Source organism: Alnus glutinosa, chromosome 14 (assembly GCF_958979055.1).
Source record: "Alnus glutinosa chromosome 14, dhAlnGlut1.1, whole genome shotgun sequence".
NCBI classification, from domain to species: Eukaryota; Viridiplantae; Streptophyta; class Magnoliopsida; order Fagales; family Betulaceae; genus Alnus; species Alnus glutinosa.
The window spans coordinates 2,252,830-2,275,243 of NC_084899.1; the positions used below are offsets into that span (position 1 = coordinate 2,252,830).

Here is a 22,414-nt window from a genome sequence, read left to right on the forward strand (position 1 = left end):
AAATAGGCTTTACAGCTTATTCCTTATTCACTCTGTAACTAATAAAATATTGAGAAAAATTAAAACAATATGATATTCATGTATCACAATCTCTCTCCCACCCACTTTTCATTATAAAAGCGTGCATAATAATGTATAACATGATTATTGAAGATGAACGAAATACTGACGATATTAGTGACTTGAATATGAACAAATCGATGAAACTCCCTATGTACAAATTTCTCACGAGCATACCTCTAGACTTTTAGAGTTCATTGAAAAGCATATAAACAATAGAAACAGTCAAAGTCATTATCAGCTGCAATCCGACCTTATCAAACACATATGGCAATTGCATGGTCAATCTTAATAATTATTCTTATTGTATGCTTTTAGTTGCTTTATTTTATTTTTTTTACATTGTTCATTTTTGTTGGTTTTTTTTTATTTTTTTTTAATGATCAATTGCTTTGTTTTTGGTTGTTTTGCTTTAATAAATCGTGTAATTTTGCTAGACTATCAAACTAGTGCAACATTCGAACGATGTAGATCAAAGAATGCGTGAAAATTTAATATTTTTTCTTTCATTTAGTGTTGACAAAATTATAGTAAAAAAGAATAAGAAATGATATTTAAATGAAAGTAAATAATAAAATAGAAAATCTGTTCAACAGAATATAAAAAAAAATAATAACTAAAATAAAAAATTGCTACTTTAATTATTATCGTTAGAATGACCGGAAATGGCTCTAAAAGGCGAAAGAGCCGTAAGAAGAAAAGCTTTTAGAAACATGTCGTTCTCAAGTGGTGTTGAGAACGACAAATTATCCCTTTTATTTTCCTTTTTTAAGTAATTTTGAAAAGAAAAGAAAAAATTTCATACATTTTGACGTGATGTGATATAAAAATATACGAATAAATATTTTCGATACCTTGTCGTATATTTTTATATCACGTCACGTCAAAATGTATGAAAATCAATTTTTTTTTTCTTTTCAAAATTACTTAAAAAAATAAAAAAAAATAATTGCACAGTTGATCCCTGTGGTATGCTATAATTATTTTTTACTCTATATGGTTTAAAAAGTTTATGGAAGGTCCCTGTGGTATGCAATAATTACGTTTTACTCCCTGGGTCGATTTTCCGTCTACCATTTTGACGGAATCTGTTAACCTTACACGTCAGCACCACGTGTCGCCAATAAGATGGCGACACGTGTCCATCTGAATAAAAAAATATAAATTTATTAAAAAATAAATAAACTTATTTTTTTTAAAAAAAATTAAAAAAAAACAAAAAAAAAAGTTTATTTATTTTTTAATAAATTTATATTTTTTTTTATTAAGATGGACACGTGTCGCCAATAAAATGGCGACATATGTCGCTGATGTGTAGGGCTAACAGATTTCGTCAAAATTGTGGACGGAAAATTGACCCAGGGAGTAAAACGTAATTATTACATACCACAGGGACCTCTTATGAACTTTTTAAACCATAAAAGTGAAAAATAATTATGACATACCACGTGGACCAACGATGAAATTATTCCAAAACAAAATTCAAAGTTTGAAAAAGCTTGACCTATATCAAGACGATTTTTGTCATATCATTAGGTCGTCCGTGCAAGCCTGCGTGTCAAAGCGATAAAGTGGAGGCAGCCAATGATGGTGGAGATCAGTGCCTTGGCAAGCGTCTGACAACACAAGAAGGCAGAAGCTGTTGCTGTAGATTTTTCTGCTTCTTTACTATAATTCTATAAAGAAAGACTTGTGGGTAACGACTGTTTTTGTGCAAAAAAAGAGTTTCACCGGTTTATTCCTCATTGGGAAGAGAATTCTGACAGTGAGAGAGAAATAGACGAAGAGGGATGAATTTGCTTCCGGCAGAGAATTTACAAATCGCAAAGAAACATGGGTTCAGGTCGCTGAAGCTGTTGAACGTGGACCAGGACCGCGCTCTTGAAGAACAACCCGTGGGAGTTGACTACGGCAGGCTTGACAATGGTCTCTATTATTATGTCCGTTGCAATTCTAAGCCCAGAATGAGAGCTGCTCTTGCACTCGCTGTTAAAGCCGGGTAATTTGCCTTTTGTTTGTTTGCTGGGTCGCTTTGCTTTTGATGATATGTGGTTGTGTTTTGTTGAATTTGATGGCAATTTGATTCTCCTTTACTGTAAGAATGTAGTTTATGGAGTTTAACCCATTATAGCAAAATATGAAAAGCCCATTGGAAATTACTGAGCAATGTAATGTGTGCATCAGTGCGGACTTATGCTTTGGGTTGAGAACAATATAGGGGATGTCAGCATCTTCTATGAGAGCTAATTGAGCTATATATAAAGTTATTGTAATATGAGACAATGGAATGGATACATTACCCAAGTGCAATTCAAATTTGGTTTATGACATATACCCCTGGAAAATAGAAAACACCCATTGATCTCTGGATGATATAAAAATTTTACTTTGGTTTTCTCATAAAGCCCTGCTAATCACAGTCTCTTGAGTCTCTAAAGGTGTTATATCAGATCCCGCCAGAGAAAAAGTGTTAATTCACATATGGCGTGTTTAATCAAGCCAGCTACAGATACCATCTAGATTGTAGTTCACATATATATTCCTTTTGGCTAAGCAATGGAGGGTTTAAGCCTCTAGAGCTTAACTTTTTCAGATTCCTCATCACTATTCCTCTGTGCATTCTAAAGCATGCTTTTTAATTGTTTTTTATTTTTTGGATGAATTAAAACTTTATGAAGCAAAACACAAACAATACAATCTCAACTCTCCAGTAAACACTGGACCAAGTTTTTCCAACTACAAGGAAAAAACACGCCTATGCTCTGCTATACATCAGCAACAACATGAAACAAACTAAAACAAGACCCTACTCTTACAACAGAGAATGTAAGTTCCAATTATATACAAGGTCTAAGTGTTTATCAAGCCGATTGACGGAACCCTTAGCTAGGATTCTGGACCTTACTTCCTACTTAATCTGAGCTACAAGGGCCTCCTCAGTTTTAGGAGTATTTCCATGAAGCAAAGCATTCCGTTGTTTCCAGAGATGATACACACAGGCACCAAAACAAAGCTTGCCTAAGCTGGACTTCAGACTCTTTCCGTGCAATACTGCTACACACCAATCCACAACACTCTCCCAATCTGAAGGTGGATCTATACAAGAACAATCATTCATAAGAGCAATCCAAATCCTTCTACTAAAACTGCAATGGAACAACAAATGATTACGACTTTCCTGCCATAGTGCCATCCATGGTAGAACAGACAATTTGTCCTCCCTGTGTAACCCCATCTACACATCCTCTCCTTAGTGACAATTGCATCTTGAAAGACCAACCAAAGGATGAAGGAATGTCGTGGAATAGAAAGGGAGAACCAAACAAGTTTTCACCAAACCACAACAGGTTTTTTGTTTCTCAAATGCTCCTAGGTTTCTGCACAAGAATAAGAACCATTTCTGGAATTCCATATAGGTAAATCTTCAATACCTATATCAACCTCAGGAAGTCTACTCTGGATCTCCACAATACTATCAAACGGAGCATACGACCAAAACCATGCACCATCTCTGGTGATGGTAGAGAAGCTTAGAACCAACAGATATACCTGAATCATAGGCTGCCCGAAATCCAAAATTATCAAGAAGGTAACCAGCAGGATGCCATGGATCAAACCACATAAAAATCTGGCAGCCATCTCCAACTTTAAACTTAATAAAGGACTTAGCAATGTCCCGGAGTTTTAACAGTTTATTTGTTATGATATCAGCTTTATCAAATCGGATGCTTTTTAGTTGTTCACCAAGTTTATTTGTACATACATAAATATGCGCATGCTCGCCCACACATACACATTATATTAAGAATGGCAATCAAGCTGATTTATTGGTTTCTTGGCAGATCAGTTTTGGAAGAGGAGGATGAACGTGGAGTTGCTCACATAGTGGAGCATCTTGCCTTCAGTGCCACTAAGAAATACACAAATCATGATATGATCAAGTTTCTTGAAAGTATTGGGGCAGAATTTGGTGCTTGTCAGAATGCAGTAACATCTGCTGATGACACCGTGTATGAGTTGTTTGTTCCCATTGACAAGCCTGAACTGTTATCTCAAGCCATTTCGGTCTTGGCAGAATTCAGTTTGGAGGTATTAACAAAGATTCTACCATGTTTGGTTATCTGGTAATTTTAAAGTTTTTACTTTAGTATATTTATTTGTTCCATGCAGGTTCGGGTCTCAAAAGATGATTTGGAAAAAGAAAGAGGAGCTGTCATGGAAGAGTACAGAGGGAATAGGAACGCTGCTGGAAGGATGCAGGATGCACATTGGGTTCTGATGATGGAAGGCTCACAGGTACTGATATTGACTACAAATTTTTTTGCATGATAATTACTGAATCAATTCATTGTTGAGGCTCTTCTTGCTGATATAATTGGCACATTTATTGCATTAAAGAGCCAAAACATTTCTATTTCCCAGTTATCCTGATGAGAAGCTGCACTTATTTTTTGACGAGCCATCTCTTGTAATGTTTTTATATAGCACCATTATTTTACGCATATTCCCTTTGTCCCTTAATATACTTTTTTTATAAATCAATTTTATGTTGTTTCTGAAATCCTCTGATTAATTGCAGTATGCTGAGCGCTTGCCAATTGGATTAGAGAAAGTAATTCGGACCGTTTCTCATGAGACTGTGAAGCAGTTTTATAGGAAGTGGTACCATATATCCAATATGGCGGTTGTAGCCGTTGGAGATTTTTCTGATACACAGGTTTGATTTTGTTGATATGTAAACTTTCACATTGGAACTATAACAGTATGTTTTCTGGTTAAGGTTTCTTGACAAACTCTCTCTCTCTCAGAGCGTAGTTGAGTTGATAAAGACTCATTTCGGGCAGAAAAGTTCAGCACCTGATCCTCCACTTATACCAACATTTCCAGTTCCACCTCATGAGCATCCACGTTTTTCATGTTTCGTTGAATCCGAAGCTGCTGGGGTTAGTACAGAACAAATTGGCCTTGTTCATACAAATATTTCTGCACGTTTGAAAAGCATGCGAGTAAAAGGCTTTCATATTGAAATTGTAAATCTTAATAATTTTATCTTGTATTCGTTCAAAACAGTCTGCAGTTATGATTAGCTATAAGATGCAAGCAGATCAACTGAAGACGGTGAAGGACTATAGGGATTTACTTGCAGAATCCATGTTCCTTTATGCTCTAAACCAGAGGTTCTTTAAGATCTCTCGTAGAAAGAATCCACCCTATTTCTCATGCTCAGCTGCTGCAGATGTTCTAGTTCGTCCATTGAAGGCATATATGATGACTTCATCTTGTAAAGAAAAAGGGACCATTGAGGCCCTAGAGTCAATGTTGATTGAGGTCTGCTTTCTATCTTGGTTTGAGAACTTGCTCTATTTTTTTTTTGCTCCCTCTCTCCCTCCTGTTCTCTCTCTCTCCAGTTCAAAATGTTTTACCTTTTAATGACAGCTCTTATGTTTCAGGTTGCAAGGGTACGCCTACATGGGTTTTCAGAACGCGAAATATCTATTGTCCGAGCTTTACTGATGTCAGAGATTGAATCTGCCTATTTGGAGCGTGATCAAATGCAATCGACCAGCTTGCGGGATGAATATTTACAAGTATATCCAAACTGCAGCTTTCTTGGATCTTCTAATTGTTAATTTGAACCTGTAATTTATAATGGAAAAAATGTCTTTATATTTCTTTTGCAGCATTTTCTTCGCAATGAACCTGTTGTTGGGATTGAATATGAGGCTCAACTCCAGAAAACTCTTTTACCTCGTGAGTAAATATTATTGCATCTGTAAATGTACTGGTTCTAGGATTCTGAAATAAACCAAGCATGAGAATATATTTGGTTGCAATCACCACGATCACTTTCTATGCATAGATATAACGGCATTAGAGGTATCCAACTATTCGGAGAAATTACGAACATCGTGCAGCTGTGTCATAAAGACAATTGAGCCTCGAGCTTCTGCAACAGTAGATGATCTGAAAAATTTAATGTTGAAGATCAATATTCTTGAGGAAGAAAGGAACATTTCTCCTTGGGATGATGAACACATTCCAGAAGAAATTGTCAGTATAAAGCCAAATCTTGGGTAAAGTTTGACTCCTTTGAAGATCAATCTTTTGTACATGTTTTTTCATTTGACTTTTATTTGCATGGACTACTCTCCCTATCTGCTTTGGTTACATTGTCTTCACCTTCGGAAGAAATTCGATAATTTGATGCATTGATATATTCCTTCTATATTCATTATTAGCCCAATAAGATAGGTTATTTGTACTATTTTGGAGGATCTCAGTCTACTATGACAGATCACATTTGCAGTTTGGTTGTCAAATCTAATTTTTCCCAAACAATTTGCTTCAGGAATATTGTGCAGCAGTTTGAACATCCAAATATTGGAGCTACTGAGTTAATTCTATCAAATGGTATGCGAGTTTGCTATAAGTGTACAGACTTTCTCGCTGACCAGGTACAAAACTGCGTAGATATTGCAATATCTGTAGTGAAAAGAACTCTGTAATGAAATTCTGTGAAAGATCTTGTTTGTATTGGCTCCTTTGTGGTGTTTATTTATCACTTGTTTGTTTATTGTTTATTGTTTCTTTTTTGTTGGTCTGACTTGTTTGTTTATTGTTGAAGTTATGAACTTATGATTACATTCATAATCTTAAATTCATAAATCAGTGCTTACAGCTAGAGATTGGATGTAATTTTGTGTGTATGGGGGGGAAACAAATCATCCAATTTGAAGCCTTCATATATCTCTTTTCTGTACGTAAGGTGAGCAGTTATTATTATAAAAAGCTGATTGGAGTATTCTGAAGGTGGGTATAAGATGGAACATCAGTGTACTCTAGACATATAAACCCTTAAAGGATTGTGATTTGAAATGGAAAGAATTAGTGGATTGGCCTGGTCAACTAAGAAAGGACACAAATAATTTTGGGAAGAATTAGTGGTTTGTAGTGAGAGAATTAAAGCTCGACTCTTGGAGTGCTCAGTCTTATTGGGAACTTCAAGCCTTTGATATCATATAATTTCATTTGTAGACTAATTATATGGCTATAGCATTTGCAATTAGAGCCTAGAAAGAGATGGATTTGAAGTATTCCCATGCCTGATACCATCAAGGTGGACTAGGTTCCTTTCTAGTCATTTGGAGAGATAAATTACTGCTTGTCCAATAAAATTAAGTTCATAGGAAATAGTGAATTTACTCATTTAGTCAACATTCTCATACTTCCCCTTATTTGGGTACACACTCGCTCTCAATAAGAGGGATCCAACACGTGAAACTTTTTAACTTTAAATGGGGGATAGAGGGGAGTTAAAGTTTGTTATGACCACCTGTTTTGATATCATGATAAATTATTAGTTATCTCACAAGTTTAAACTGAAAAGAATTTTGAGTTTAAGACTAAAATCAATATTCTTATAGAGTGCAAGTCTCCATCTAATGTGGCCTTCTTAAATTATTGTACATGGCAACGCAAGAGATCTGGAAATCAGTCTATCATATTTGGAGGGCATAGACCACCTTATTTGTGGATTTGGGGGGTTAGGATCACTTGCTTCACTGTCATTTGCATAGGCAAATGAGCTTGATTCCATTTTAGGTTCAGTCTTCACTGGAGTTATTGGAGGTTGAAAATTAGAGGAACTTCATTTTCAATTTCTTTTTCTCCTCCTTTTACATTCCTGCATATTTTATTATTCCGAGGTGCATAAAAAAGGAGACTAATATTATTGAGAAAGCGTGAAGACTCTTGTGGAGGGGCATTTATCTATTCTCCATTTGGGTTACTGTCGCAAATGGATTTTTTTTTTCTTCAAATAATTTGGTTCTAAATGAGAGAAAAACTTGTTTCTTGTTGATGTTATCTGGAAGATATAGGGCTCTTGTTCTATACTTAATGGATGCATAGGAGATGCTCCCCTGAGAATCTATAATCTATGCAGCGAGTTCGGGTAGCTTAACTATTCTTGGACTGTCAGAGTAACTTTTTTTTTTTTTTTTTAAAAAAAATTATTTTTATATTGGATGATCAAAAATTGAGCATGACTTCATGTACTATATTCTTTTAACTCTTTTTTTTTTTTTTTTTTTCAACAGGTTATCTTTACAGGCTTCTCATATGGAGGTTTATCAGAACTCCAAGAGAGCGACTATTTCTCTTGCTCGATGGGAACAACCATTGCCGGAGAAATTGGTGTATTTGGTTATAGACCATCAATTTTAATGGACATGCTTGCTGGCAAGAGAGCTGAAGTTGGTGTGAATCTTGGAGCATACATGAGAAGTTTCTCTGGTGACTGTTCACCGTCAGACTTGGAAACTGCCTTGCAGGTTTGCTTCTCTCAGTTAATCATGCCCAAAGTCTCATTTGCTAGAACTCTACAAGCGTACATATAGGGGATTGTACTAAAAGTATCTATCACAAATCTTTATAAGTAATTAAAAAAGGGGAAAAATCAAAATCAGTTCCTAGGTTTTTTTTTTTTGCAATTTTAATTTAGTTATCGGGTTTACAATTTCATCAATTAGGCATTTAGGTTTTACCTCAATTTCAAATAGGTGATTCCATCAAGCTACCATCCAATTAAATGATGGCATACAATGTCAAATTACTAAGTCGATGACATGTAGTTCGCATTTGACATGTCATGTGCCAATTATATGTTCCATGTAAGAAATTATCTTAAATTACAAATCTACCTTTTAATAAAAAAAAAAATTAAAAATTAAAAACAAGATTAAAAAAGAAAAAGAGGGGTGACAATTGTGAGGAGAGGCCTCCCCTCATAGAGGAGAGGCGGTCGCCCCTCTCCTATGAGGGAAACTTGTGAAGGATGGCCATCACTCACCAGATGAGGGGTGGCCGGCCCTCACAAGAGAGAAGAGGCCGCCCCTCTCCTATGTGGGGCCACCTCCCCTCACAAAGGGGGGCGGCCACCCCCTTTCATTGCCGGCCACCCCTTATAGCTATCAGCTTTCTTCTTCTTCTTCTTTTATTTTTATTTTTTTTAATTCAGAATAGATTTGTAATTTAAGATAATTTGCTATGTGAAACATATAGTTGGGACATGACGTGATCAGACGCAAACCACATGTCATCAACTTAATAGTTTGACATAACATGCCGTCAATTAATTAGACGAGAACTTGATAGAGGGGCTTATTTGAAAAGAAGGTAAAACCTAGAGACCTAATTGTCAAAATTGGAAATCTGATGACTAAATTAAATTTGCAAGAAAACCTAGGGACTAATTTTGATTTTTCCCAAAAAAAATAATAATAGTATTTCAATTATGTGTCTCCATATTTGAAAGTGATATGTTGGTGCTCTTACTTGCTAAGGTTAATTAATGTCATGCATGGTGGACATGTTTTTTTTCTTCCTTTTTTTTTTTTTTTTTTTTTTTTTTTTTTTTTTTTTTTTATGTGGTGGGGTGGGGGGAAGGGAGTTGAATGATATGAATATGTATTCGAAATTATTCTGTGAAGCATGCCTGCAATAAATTTTATCTATCTAAAGTGGGTTTAAGACAATCAGGCTCACCTCTGTTACATAATGATTGTATTTTCTTACTAGTAGCTTTGTTGTTAATATCATTCCTAAGTGTGAACTCAACCCCTAGTTCCTTTGGGCCATAATTTGATCAGCTGAGACACAGATATTGCTAGCTCTTATGCCGTCCCTTCATTCATCCATATCTGGGTTTTAAATAGTTGCTGGATCTTTTTAGTTTTTTCTTCAATCTTCTTAATATACTACAGTGAGAGTGTCACACCTGTCATTTTTTATTCTGTTTGCTTTGGCAGCTTGTCTATCAACTATTTACAACAAATGTAGCACCAGGAGGAGAAGATGTCAAAATAGTGATGCAAATGGCAGAAGAGGCCGTTCGAGCTCAAGAGAGGGATCCTTACACTGCTTTTGCAAACCGTGTGAAGGAGCTCAACTATGGAAACTCCTATTTCTTTAAGGTGCGGCTGATTTCCTGCTTTAATCTTTCTGATTCAAGATAGGTGTGCCCTGCTTCTAAATTGAGGTTGATTTCTTCTTCTGCAGCCCATTAGAATAAGTGACCTTCGAAAAGTTGATCCGTTAAAAGCTTGTGAATATTTCAACAACTGTTTCAAAGATCCATCAACTTTTACTGTTATGATTATTGGCAGTATTGATCCTACAATTGCACTTCCCTTAATATTGCAGTATTTGGTAAGCAGTAGCTTTTTTGCAATTCTACTTAGCTCTGGAAACAGTAATTATTCCATGTTAACTAGGTTTGTGATTCTGCATGCAGGGTGGAATACCAAGGCCTCCTGAACCTATTATGCATTTAAACCGTGATGACCTCAAAGGCTTGCCATTCACTTTTCCTTCAACCATAGTTAGGTAATCAGCACAATAAAGTACTCGTTTCTTTTTTCTTTATTATTATTATTTTTTTAACTTTTTGAAGGGAACAACCATTCACTCCACCTGTCTGTCACTGGTCACCCAATCTTTAATCCCCCTCCTCTTTGTTGTTATCTTGAATGTTGTTGCTTTCATATCCTTCTTTTGACATTTGAAACGTCATTGGAATTGTCCTGTGTCCGTGGATGCATGTTTTTTCTTTTAGAATTCTAATCCCTGCTAACCATTGGATATGCTTGTAGAGAAGTGGTCCGCAGCCCCATGGTGGAAGCACAATGTTCGGTCCAGTTATGCTTTCCCATTGAGCTGAAAAATGGAACCATGGTATGCAGTTCTTTTAGATCTATCAATTAAATACTATTGTAATGGATTGCCAACAGGCCTTTTTGACATTCATTTTACCAATGGTGATAATGAGTTTTTTGTTGAAAAATAATAATAATAAATAAATGGCAGGTGGAAGAGATTCATTTTGTTGGGTTCCTGAGCAAACTTCTTGAAACAAAATTAATGCACGTTCTGCGTTTCAAGCATGGGCAGGTGAGCATGCATGCCAGTTGTCTTTTCTTTGATTGTAATGTTTGTTGGCCTAATTTTTATTTAATTGGCTCTTGGGACCAGATCTACTCTGTAGTTGTTTCAGTATTTCTTGGTGGTAATAAACCTTCGCGAACTGGTAACGTTCGTGGTGATATTAGCATAAATTTCTCTTGTGATCCAGCAATCTCCTCAAAGCTGGTGGGTTTTTATTATCGTAATTTGTTCCTTTTTTTTTGTTTGGTTCTAATTATTGGGTGGCCAATCTACTCACTATCTAGGTCTTGCAATATTTCTTAACAGGCTGATCTTGCTCTGGATGAGATACTCCGTCTTCAAGAGGAAGGTCCTTCAGATGAAGATGTTTCTTCCATCCTTGAAATTGAGCAAAGAGCCCAGGAAAATGGACTTCAGGTAAAATCTTATTTACAAATTAGAGTTTTATAAAATTATGGGCCATATGGTTGTCAAAAAGATGGAGTAAAAGCTATTTGATTACTGCTGTTCAACTTTAATCGTCGTAAAACTTTGAACTTTCTTCTTCTCATGTGTTTTAGGCAATCATCCAGAGCATTAAGGTTCATGGATGTGAGAAGTGAAAGCAATTTACTACCATTCACTTGGTGTTGCTGATTGTGTATGCTTTTTCAGGAGAACTACTACTGGCTTGACAGGATTTTGCGCAGCTACCAGTCAAGGATCTATGCTGGTGATGTCAGCACTTCTTTTGAGGTTGGTGGCTGTAACCTTGTTGTCTACCAGCCTATGTTGTAGTTTGCAGTTTGCATACAATGTATTACGTTTCTATAGGCCTTAAAGGTGCAAGAATTTGCAGGGCTAACAATATATGGTGAGAGATAAGAATTGCATACACTTGTTTTTCTTGGTTTCTGAACTGTATCACACAAGAATTCTGACCATCTTCTACACCAATAATGCGTTACAGTATGCATAGAACTCTGATTTCAAGCTTAACATTTTTTTAATCTCTCATTGTTCATAAATAATGCATACAACTGTTCTGGTTTACATAAAAATTAGTTCATTCTGTACGTGAGTGGGGTAGAAATTCTCACCTTCTACAAGAGCAAGTGACAGTTTGGATAATCATTGATCATAATCTAAACAGTATTGTCACAGAGGATTGGCAATGGCAGTAATATTATATCTGAATAATCACGATTTAGCATGCACCATACAATCATGTTTCTATATTTCTTTAACAAGATGAAAGAAAATGTAATGCTTGGGCATGTAATTGCAGCAAGCACTTTGTATTCACGCCATGCAACCATTTATGTGCAGCGATTTTTAGTTACAATAGTATGAGAGAAAGCATATTTTACCTTTTCTTTTCTTATTCCTTAAATAATTAATTTGTCATTATTTCTCTGATGCAGATTATAGATGAAGGGCGGTCGAAAGTTAGATCAACGCTGACACCACTAACAGCACAGTTGGCACTCCAAAGGATACTGCCACATCCTTGCACAAGACAGTACACTGTAGTGATTCTAATGCCCCAGACATCTCGCTTTAAGTTACTGAAATCATTCTTCCGATCTTCTCAGATCGGTTATCGCAGCGATGCAAAGGTCAGTTATGATTATGCCGGTTTGCCACCGCTGTGTTTCTAGTGCATATGCCAACAATGTGACATTGTTCTCTGAAGTTCTTAAGCCTTCTCAATACTTAAAATGCTAAATTTTTTTTTTTCCCACGGTTGTCACAGAATTCCTCATTTTTTAACATAGGTATCTCGTATTTCTTCTGATCTTTTTGAAACCTAACACATTAGTTATGTTTGTTGTGGCAGATTTTGGCAGGGATTGCTGGTTTCACAGTTGTAGCTCTTACTTTGTGGAGATATTCACGGAGTACCCTAAAATCTTAGGGTATTTTATTTAGTGGAGTTCCATATATTTTTGGAAGTATGAAGATTTCCAACAGAAATCAGGGTGATTATTTCCTCATTGCAGGCAGATGTGAGGTATCACTAGGAGGTCAGAGGAAAAGTAACCCACAAAATTATATATGGCCTCAATGATTGAAACGTTCATATATCCATTTTTTTTCTGGCCAGCTCTGTTGGATGCACCATTTGTTCAGAAGAATGTGGCACTACACTTGTATTATTCATTGTTGCTGAACAAATTATTTATAGCACTGTGGTCCTTGTGGACAAGAATAGGTCTCATGAAACTAGTCTAAAGACTCAAAAACACTACACATAATTTGTTCCAATAGAATGGAAAAATGCTTTCACTGCAGCTTCTACTACAGTATCTTCCAAACTCACGTGACAATGTCTATTTTGAAAGTAATGCTACTCTTCAAATTCATTTATTATAGTTATTTCATATCGGTTGATAATTGGTAGTTTTTTTTTTTTTTTAAATGATTGATATGGGAAGTTACTTTAAACATATTATGTCTGTCGGTATGAAGTTGATGTGATGAATGAGTGTGAAGAGTAGCATTATTTATATATTAGTGATGAAAAAATTAAGTAACAAAATTTAATAGATAAATTTAATTGTTTAGTAGCCAACGTGATAAGTGACACAAGGACTATCATGCTAATTTATAAAGAATGTATAATAAAAGTAATAATATGGGTGCCTCTAGTAGCACTAAATAGGATGACTAGTGACTTACCAAAAAAAAAAAAAATGAAATGAGAAATACTATATGTACTTAAACTTTTATAAATAGAGTCTTACCAACTGATGTGAAGCTTATTCATTGGAGATGATCAAAACAATTAATAAAAAAAAAAAATGCTACAAATACTAATGAATTAGATCCACATCATTTCAATACTCATCTTTTAGCAAAAAATTTAGTACATTTAGAATTTCTAAAAAAAAAAAGGATGACTGGTTATGCATAGCTAGGGGTGACAATTCGTGTTTGCATATTATGTTCAGATTGTATCGAGGTATAAGTATAAGATTATATAAGTTAATCCTAACCTGACACATTTAATTAAACAGGTCAAATCATCTAACCTTAACTTGCTAAATTCATGTTGGGTTCGTATTGAGTTTGCAGATCGTGTCAAAAATTGTTAATCCTAGTGTCGCGTATCGATGCATGGGTATAAGATTATATATTTAAACCTTAAGCCGACTCATTTAACTAAATGAGTTAAACTCATGAACCTCAATACACTAATTTTGTGTTGAATTCATGTCAAATTTATTAATTGTGTAAAAATTATTCAGTTCTTATGCATGGCCCAAGAAGGACGCTTATGTAATGAACCATTTCATTTCAGAAAACACATTACTCTTATTTGTTTAACGTCATATATGGTGATAGCTCAAAAACTATTAATTTTTACATCTATTGAAACAGGCATCATTCATAAATTGGATCTAGTGAACTTTCCTAATCTTTTTTTGGTTGACAGATCTAGTGAACTTAAGCATTCTGTTTGTTTTTAAAAAGAGAAAAAAAGAAAAAAGAAGAAGAAATAATTGGTCCTTTGATTCAAGATAAAACTAATATTTATTCTTAGAGCATATAAAAATTAAAAATTTATATAAAAACCTCATATTTTAAGAACAAATGTCAATTTAAATAAATTGAATTTGTTATACACAAATGTACAGAGTAATTTTATTGTGCAACCCATCCCCCAATTCATTTGTAACATTGACACAGAAAGTTACACTCGAGGTTGGGTCGGGCTTCGCCTATCCTAAAGGACAATATGTGGGTACCCGGCCCCGGCCTGCCTAAATTCCCAGCTCAAAACCCCACAGAGAGAGAGAGAGAGAACCAAAAGGAGCCACCGCAGCCATAAGGTTAAAAGCGCCATTTTGCTAACTATAAACAAATTAAAAAGAAAAAAAAAGAAAAAAAAAAAAAAGAAGGAAAGTTATAGACCTTTATTACGGTATGCAATGTAGGGTTTTGGTTCTAGGTTTTTAGTTGAGTACTCACCTCCGCTTTCGCCTCTCTCTCTCTGTCTCTCTCTGCACGACTCGAAGCCTTCAAGGTCGCTCTCTCTCTCTCTCTCTCTCTCTCTCTAAGCTCTTAGCTGAAGTGCCTAACCCTCTGTTTGATTGCTGAGAAAAACCCAGAAAAAGAAAATGAAACAATGATCTTGATCTTGATCTCATGTTATCTTAATTTTGTAATGGGTTTTTCTTTTTACGATCCCTGCGGTTTCCCAGCAACCAAATGATTGACTATCCTTCAATTTCCTATAAAGCTCCTAGTTTGCCTTTAAATATTTATTTTTTATTGTTGGTTTTTTTGTTAAGATTATTTTGGTTATGCTTTGAAATTCAAATGGTTCTGGGTATCTATCTTGAAAAAGCTTTTTATATTTCAATGGAATTTAGGCTGTTGTAGGAAATATAAAGTGACGAGTGTGACTGAATGACTGGTGGCAGGTAATCCGTTTGAGGAGAAGGGAGAGCGAAAATGGTGGAGAAGACCAAGGGGAGGAAGGAGGAGGTGGTGACCAGAGAATACACCATCAACCTCCATAAACGCTTGCATGGCTGGTAACACTTTCTTTTGCCTTTTTTTTTTATCGTTTTAATGCTTTCACATGCCATGGGTTATTAGAGGTTGTCCAATATATGAAATTTCGATTTGGATTTACGTTAGGTTAATGGATCGATATAGATGGAGACCATGGTATGAGAATTAGGTTCAATTATTTAATTACCGTCCGGCAATGAGTGTTGTGAACACTTTGGTGATTTGTTCCTTTGAGTGCACGATTCCTTAGCTTTACCCGTCTTGTACCGAGGTCTTTGGTGGTCTTTCTTTTTCCGTTTGCATTGGAGGGTAGTGAGTGAAGTCATTCCTCAGCAGCGGAAAGAAACCTTGATGCAGATGGGGTGGTGATAACGTAAAGGATTGGAGATGGAAAATTGTGGGTTTGATGATGCTGACTGGCTTTCTAATGCTTGGTAATGGGCAGTGGTTCTGATAGTGATAAGAAACTTCGTTAGTTGGATATTTAGTTGGAAGGGTGGTTGTGATGGATGGATGAGAGTGGAGAGAGAGAGAATGGGGGGGGGGGGGTGCTGGGTGATTGTGGTTATGGGTTTCATATAGGATGAGGCAGTCACTCAAAATATGGAAATAGAAAATATGGTGTGTGTGTGTGTGAGAGAGAGAGAGAGAGAGAGAGAGAGAGGGATTTGATTATTAGGAAAAGTGTTTGTTTAGGATGAAGTGGTCACAATGTCAGATTCCCTGCCAAATTCTTGTAATTGGTTGGATGCCCTGTCTAAGGTCTTGGACCATTAAATATTCTCTCCAATCATGGAGTGAGATTCTGATCTATGTTCACTGAAATTTGCTTTCAATTTTCTAAGTAATAGTTGGTAATGTACATAAATTATCTCCGTCTCTCCGTGCCTTATTTCCCTTGTACTTGCTGTGGTTCTTGATTGAGAACAAGGGCTGGTATAAACAATGTGTGAGAGAATGTTTGCTTAACTGAAAAGATTTCATTATCACCTATGAGGTCTTTTTTTATTTTTTTTATTGGTAAGTTACAAACGCACCAGACTTGAACCCAGGCTCTCACCCTCTATCTTGCTACAAAGATAGGAAGTACCATTTGGACTAAAGCTTATTGGTCATCTAGAAGATCAAGGAGCGCTGCGGTTTGAAAAATGGCGCCTATTTGCCTCTTTTGGTGCTTATGGAGGGAAAGAAATAATAGGAGCTTTGAGGACTTAGAAAGTACCTTAGAAGAGATTCTTTCCTCATTCTACCATTCATTGTATTTTTGGACTACGGCTTATGTCTACCCTTTGTATTTTTCTTATCCCAACTTTCTTGCTCGCTTTTCTCTTTCTAGCTAGGTATTTTCCTTGTATACTCTCAGTGTACTAAGGGAGGCCTTACGCTTTTTTAAGTTTGATTGGTTTCTTACTAATAAAAAAAAATAAAAAAATATAAGTGGCATTGCAAAAAAAAAAAAAGGTGGGGCAAGCACATGGTTAGTGTTTTAATGCAAAAGCTGTATTTCAAAGGTTCATCTGTTATTGCTTTCGATGCTGAAGCAATGGCGATTCCCTCCTTAGTTTGTTGCAATGCATGTGATAGATATGCATCACATGTTATCATGATGACATAGTGATAATAGTCACCAACTAATTTCACTACCACCGTTGCTCTTACACCTTTTAATGTAGGAGGTGATTTGGCGGTAATATGAAATTTTATGATGCAACATATTTCAGTTTATTCTAAGTTTGCATTATTAGATGGAAGACAGTAATTGTGCTGAACTTAACCATGAATATAATTACCATGTCTAATATTATGTGAAAGGATCTAAGTAGTTTGTTTTCTACTGTCATTCTTGAAAAACAGCACATTCAAGAAGAAGGCTCCCAAGGCAATAAAGGAGATCAGAAAGTTTGCACAAATAGCCATGGGGACGAAGGACGTTAGAGTGGATGTGAAGTTGAACAAGCACATCTGGAGCAGGGGTATCCGGAGTGTTCCAAGGAGGATTAGGGTTCGCATTGCTCGAAAGAGGAATGACGACGAAGATGCGAAGGAAGAGCTCTACTCTCTTGTCACTGTTGCTGAAGTCCCACCAGAGGGACTGGGGGGTTTGGGAACGAAGGTCATTGAAGAGGATGATTGATTTATTAATTATCTGTTAGAAGTAAACTTGCTGCTAATAGGCAGTATAAGGGGTGGTTTTAGATGAGAGTTTTGTCCTGGCATTTTAAGTTTTATGAATCAGACTTGTTTTTTCAGATTTACAATTATTATTGTTGCGTAGAATTTCAACTTGGTTATTTTATCTTTGGGTGTAGTGAATGCAGTTTTTCCAATTGCTTTTTTCTTGTTGAAAAATCCTCTGCATGACTAAAGTAGTTGGGAATTAGCCAATGGCCCAATAGGATCCTCTCCATTTCAAATGAAATGGTTGGGATCGGGGAGTGGAGAAGCCTCTTCAAAATTGAAGATTTTGCATTTGCATTTGCATTTGCTTCTCTCTAATTATCACTCATTTTGCAATATCTTCTTAATGTCTAAATTTTTGCAATATCATCCCTAATCCACTATTGGGGTTGCAATTTCTCCTGTCTAAAATGATAAAAGTACCATTTTTTTTTATAGCTTTTATTCTTTAAGAATTTCTGTTTTTCATTTTCTTAGATTATTTTTTTTCCTCTGATTTTTGTCATTGTTCTGAGTTTTCAAATATTATTGTTTTGTCAGAATTTTTTATCCAATGCACAGGACTTGTCATTATAAGTGACGGAATAGGGATATTGCAACTATTCATTGAATTCATTGATTTTTGAAAAATCGGCAGTCCTTTAAAAGCTTCAAGTCCTTCCTGGTCAACTGAAGCTTCCCTTCTTCGCCATTGGTTATGACTGATACGGTTGATGCATCCAACCAAAGATAACCATTACGGGAGAGTTTCGTTGGAGGGGTTCTTTACTTCTTTTAAATTTGAGATTTTCAAATTGTTAAATACCAACCAAATTTTATATCTAACAACTCACAACATACTAACCGTCAAATCTGACATGATGTTAAGGGGATGAAATTCGTATCCATTAATTTTGCAATTGATGATACAATTTTTGGTACGATGATAAGACATGTTTTTTTATGTTCTTCATGCTTTTTAAGAATGTGCAAAACAAAACCAAAACTAGAAATCTGTTCCGATGCTTAAATTAGCTTCTGTAAAAAAATAATACTATGTATAATTAATTTTTGTTTATACATGGTATATGTGCCTATTTATAGGCAAAGAGGTGGAGTCAAACCTGAATTAGGTTTCCTCTCCTTCTCAATCTAGGAGTACTGTCAAAGTTCTATTTGGACTCTGATCATTTAATAGACATATTATCTTATCTGATTTCTTAAGATCCGGGATCAAATTTGGATTAGGAGTCTTATACCGATTCTACGGGGAATAGGACTGCTGATCGGATTATGACTTCTACTTCAATTCAACTTGGAGTAGAATCCTAATCCGAATTTCTTAAGACAAATTATTTTCCGAGACAAACTTGTCTTGGGCCTTGGCCGGCTATTGACTCTTGGTCTTGGGCTATTTGTATTCTTGGAACCCAATCTAAATTTACCTCCTGTCACGAATTCTCAGGAATAATTGCTTAGTATCTTACTCTCGGAATAGGACTTTTCCGAAAGTACTGCTGTCTCGGCCGCTTAATGTCCTATTCCAAGAGTCCCGCTGCTTCCTTTTTAGGTCGAGCTAAATGGAATTATTTCTGACAACAACTAAGTTCTTGTTGGGACCGGAGACAAATTATGTTTCAGCTCATCTTAAAGAAGTCTGTCTAAAGGAACTTTTCACTTAGAAGAAGAAAAAACAAAATTCCGAAGGGTTGATCGCCTGATGGCATCATCATTTGAAATAGTTTGTCATCTCTTGTACCCTTTAAGCTCTAACCACCCCTAACGTCACACTTTAAGGATTGGTTGGAATAGTTAACCACTCCCTCTCACCTTTTGACAGGATAATCAAACCATCCGAACCACCCCATAAGGTATTAAGGATGATTGACCACCCTGAGTGAAGAGATGGTCGCACGGTCTCGCACCAAGAGACCCTCGGCATCACTTATTTTTGTCTATTTCAATTTTTTTTCGTTAATTTTTTTAGGGCTTACATGCCTCAACCCAATTGAAGGCCCCACCTCAATTCACCTCAATCCTAACCGCGATAAGCTGAAAACGTGGCACGTAGGCCTTCTTTTGGGGTGAATATGGCGCGTAGGATTTAACAAATATAGTAGTAGCTTTAAGATTTAGCCCAATCTTCTCCGCTTGTCAGAGATCATATATCTTCGAAATCACCGTTAATTGTGCCGACCGCCGAGTGTGTTTCCTTTTCTTATCTCCATTTTCTCGTCTGAAACCGTGGCATAAAAGGTAACGCTTTAACAAACGCGTGACTCAGCACGGCGATTTTTAACATTATCCAAAAACCAAAAATGCTGTTATAAAAGCGATGCGTAGAACTGTGTGAGGTACGCTACCAGACAAAACACACCACCCCTCTATGCGTGAGAAACTGTTGAGGAAAGGAATGGTGGCAAGCCACGCAAACCAAAGCGAGACGGCCATGGCCGCCGCCCTTCCCTACGAAATCATAGAGGAAATACTTTCAAGACTGCCTGTCAAGTCATTGGGTCGGTCCAGGTGCGTTTCAAAGCTATGGCGCTCTCTTATCTCTGACCCCCACTTCATCAAAATGCATCTTAAACAAAGATTAACGCACAAAGTCTTTATGTCGTTTATCTCTCGGCGTAAGATCCTGTTTTTTGACTACGAAGCCTTGCTCAATGGCGATGATGACGAAAACTCTGCTATTAAGAATCTTCAATTCCCAGTTGTAATGGGCGCCATTCGTTCTGTTAAGCTTCTGGGTTCTTGTAACGGGTTGTTATGTTTAGGCCTGGGTGAAAGAAACGTCATCGTATGGAACCCATGTATAGGAGAGTACAAGAAGCTACAAGAACCCGAGGGCGAGGGAGATGGTTCTTATGGTTTTGGTTATGATTCTTGCAACGATGATTACAAGCTAGTTAGAGTCTTTCTTGGAAATATTGGATCTGATAAGATGATCAGCGTGGATGTTTTCTCGCTGAAAACAAATTCTTGGAGGAGGGTTTGTTATGGTGGTCACAGATTTGATCTTCTTGATCGGATGGGGACCTTCTTCAATGGGTCTGTTTATTGGCAAGCAAAACAGGGAGGAGATACAAATGCAATGACGCTGATCGTTTCCTTTGATATAGCGGAGGAGAAATTTCGCGAGGTGCCAAAGCCTGATGGGAGATTCGCTACAGGGCCGATGCTGGGTATTCTAGGAGAGTGTCTTTGCGCGTGTCGTTCTGAATTTGGGAAGGATGTTGAGCTGTGGGCGATGAAGGAAGAGGGAGCCGAGGTGTCTTGGATTAAATTGGCCGACGTTTCGCAGCGGGCGGAGCCGGAATATATTCGTGACTTTTCAATACCATTATGCTTTGCTAAGAATGGTGAAGCTTTAGTCCTCCAAGGTGGACTGAAAGTGGATGCCTACAATTTGAAGCAAAACCATTGTAGGAGGATATTCATTTCCCCTTACTACCATTGTGAATTTGATGGGGTTTTGTATCTGGAGAGTCTTGTTTCGCCAAATGCTTATGATGCTGATCATGAATCAATTCCAAGAATTGGGGGGCAATGATCAAGAAAAGGTTGAGGAAGTGGAAGAAAGGTAAGATTTTATATAGTGTTTTATTTTCATTTTCCTTAATTCCATTCAAATTCCAGACTCTGTTATTTCTGATTTTTTTTTCTCCTAATGTGTGGTGCGTGATTAAATTTTTAAGTGTCTTCCTATAAACTGTTTTTACTTTATATTAGTTCTTGCATTGAATGTAACACTCTAGAGACAACCACATTATATAACTTTAGAGACAACCACACTATATAATATATGGTTTGGGTCTTTTAGGTGTATTAAGATGAAACTCTAGTTCTACTTGAGAAAAAGAAAAAAGAAAAAAAAGGTACCCTAATTTTTGGATTCAATGTGATTTCCCCCAAGCACATGGATTCTTCACTTGGCATTAGATGAGTTTAACTAGGATTTTCAAGCACATTGCCTTTTTTTTATTTATTATGCTTTTGTTCTCATGCTCATTTAGACTAAGAATCTTGATCTTTCAAACAAAAGGAAGATTGATCTGATGATTGTTACGTGAATTACTTTACTTCATTTTGAAGAGAAGTGCTTGTACAAAGATCATACTTATCCATTGATAATGTAATAAAGATCAGAAAGATGCTGCGTGGAGCTTTCTTCTCTTTTTATTTGTTGTAAAAGAGGAAAAAGGAATGCAGGAAATGTTAGGCAATCTCTAGGCAGCTTTATGGGTTATAAAAGTTAATATGCCCTTTCATGTAGGCTATTGAGATAATGAACTATGTCTCCCTTATGCTGTTTCATGTTTTTGGTTCATTCTGGAAGGAATCAGTCTCAAGTCTAAAATATTAACTTCTTTTCATTATTAATTTTTTGTTTTAAATTTTCTTTTGGATACAGGAGGGAGAGGTTTGACATCGGTTAGCACTTTAGCAGTGCTTGCAAGAAAGATGATGACGAAAATGCATAGGAAGAGTTCTACCCTCTTGTTGCTAAAATTCCAATGAGTGATTGTAGAGATTTCAGCACCCTTGAAGAATCATTCTCTGTTTGAAGAAAACCTGCCCTTTCATAGGCTGGATAAAGATTACATGGGTTTTGGCTATAGTGTTGAGTGGGTAGTTCTTTTAGATACCTGGCTTCTTAAATCTTTTGATTGCCGACTTTGGTACTTTTATTTGGTTGTAGTTGAAACCAATTCTAATGCTAAAGTTTATCATTTCACATGATTTG

At 36.3% G+C, this 22,414-nt stretch overlaps 3 protein-coding genes across 5 annotated transcripts; all 3 read left to right on the top strand.

Moving 5' to 3' along the window:
* Positions 1 to 1,610: 1,610 nt before the first annotated feature.
* On the top strand, positions 1,611 to 13,277 carry LOC133857448 (zinc protease PQQL-like). Of its 2 annotated transcripts, none has more exons than XM_062292721.1 (21): positions 1,611 to 2,059; positions 3,903 to 4,149; positions 4,231 to 4,356; positions 4,640 to 4,777; positions 4,869 to 5,003; positions 5,131 to 5,388; positions 5,511 to 5,648; positions 5,742 to 5,811; positions 5,921 to 6,134; positions 6,410 to 6,515; positions 8,160 to 8,393; positions 9,870 to 10,034; positions 10,120 to 10,269; positions 10,355 to 10,446; positions 10,713 to 10,794; positions 10,927 to 11,010; positions 11,092 to 11,208; positions 11,311 to 11,421; positions 11,659 to 11,739; positions 12,408 to 12,602; positions 12,824 to 13,277. In XM_062292721.1, exons 1-21 carry the CDS (start codon positions 1,851 to 1,853, stop codon positions 12,899 to 12,901), a joined length of 3,030 nt encoding a protein of 1,009 aa, XP_062148705.1. In that variant the 5' UTR covers positions 1,611 to 1,850; the 3' UTR covers positions 12,902 to 13,277. The 2 variants fall into 2 exon arrangements, with proteins under 2 accessions (XP_062148705.1, XP_062148706.1); XM_062292722.1 differs by having other exon boundaries at positions 1,922 to 2,059; positions 3,908 to 4,149.
* A 1,615-nt stretch (positions 13,278 to 14,892) lies between these two features.
* LOC133858025 (large ribosomal subunit protein eL31) lies at positions 14,893 to 17,834 on the top strand. 2 transcript variants are annotated; one of them, XM_062293437.1, is made up of 3 exons: positions 14,893 to 15,013; positions 15,414 to 15,527; positions 17,362 to 17,834. In XM_062293437.1, exons 2-3 carry the CDS (start codon positions 15,445 to 15,447, stop codon positions 17,639 to 17,641), a joined length of 363 nt encoding a protein of 120 aa, XP_062149421.1. In that variant the 5' UTR covers positions 14,893 to 15,013; positions 15,414 to 15,444; the 3' UTR covers positions 17,642 to 17,834. The 2 variants fall into 2 exon arrangements, with proteins under 2 accessions (XP_062149421.1, XP_062149422.1); XM_062293438.1 differs by lacking the exon at positions 14,893 to 15,013 and having other exon boundaries at positions 15,390 to 15,527.
* A 2,176-nt stretch (positions 17,835 to 20,010) lies between these two features.
* Positions 20,011 to 22,407, top strand: LOC133856493 (F-box/kelch-repeat protein At3g06240-like). Its single transcript, XM_062291534.1, has 2 exons — positions 20,011 to 21,250; positions 22,082 to 22,407. The coding sequence occupies exon 1, from the start codon at positions 20,051 to 20,053 to the stop codon at positions 21,218 to 21,220; it is 1,170 nt and encodes a 389-aa protein (XP_062147518.1). The 5' UTR covers positions 20,011 to 20,050; the 3' UTR covers positions 21,221 to 21,250; positions 22,082 to 22,407.
* The last annotated feature ends 7 nt before the right edge of the window (positions 22,408 to 22,414 follow it).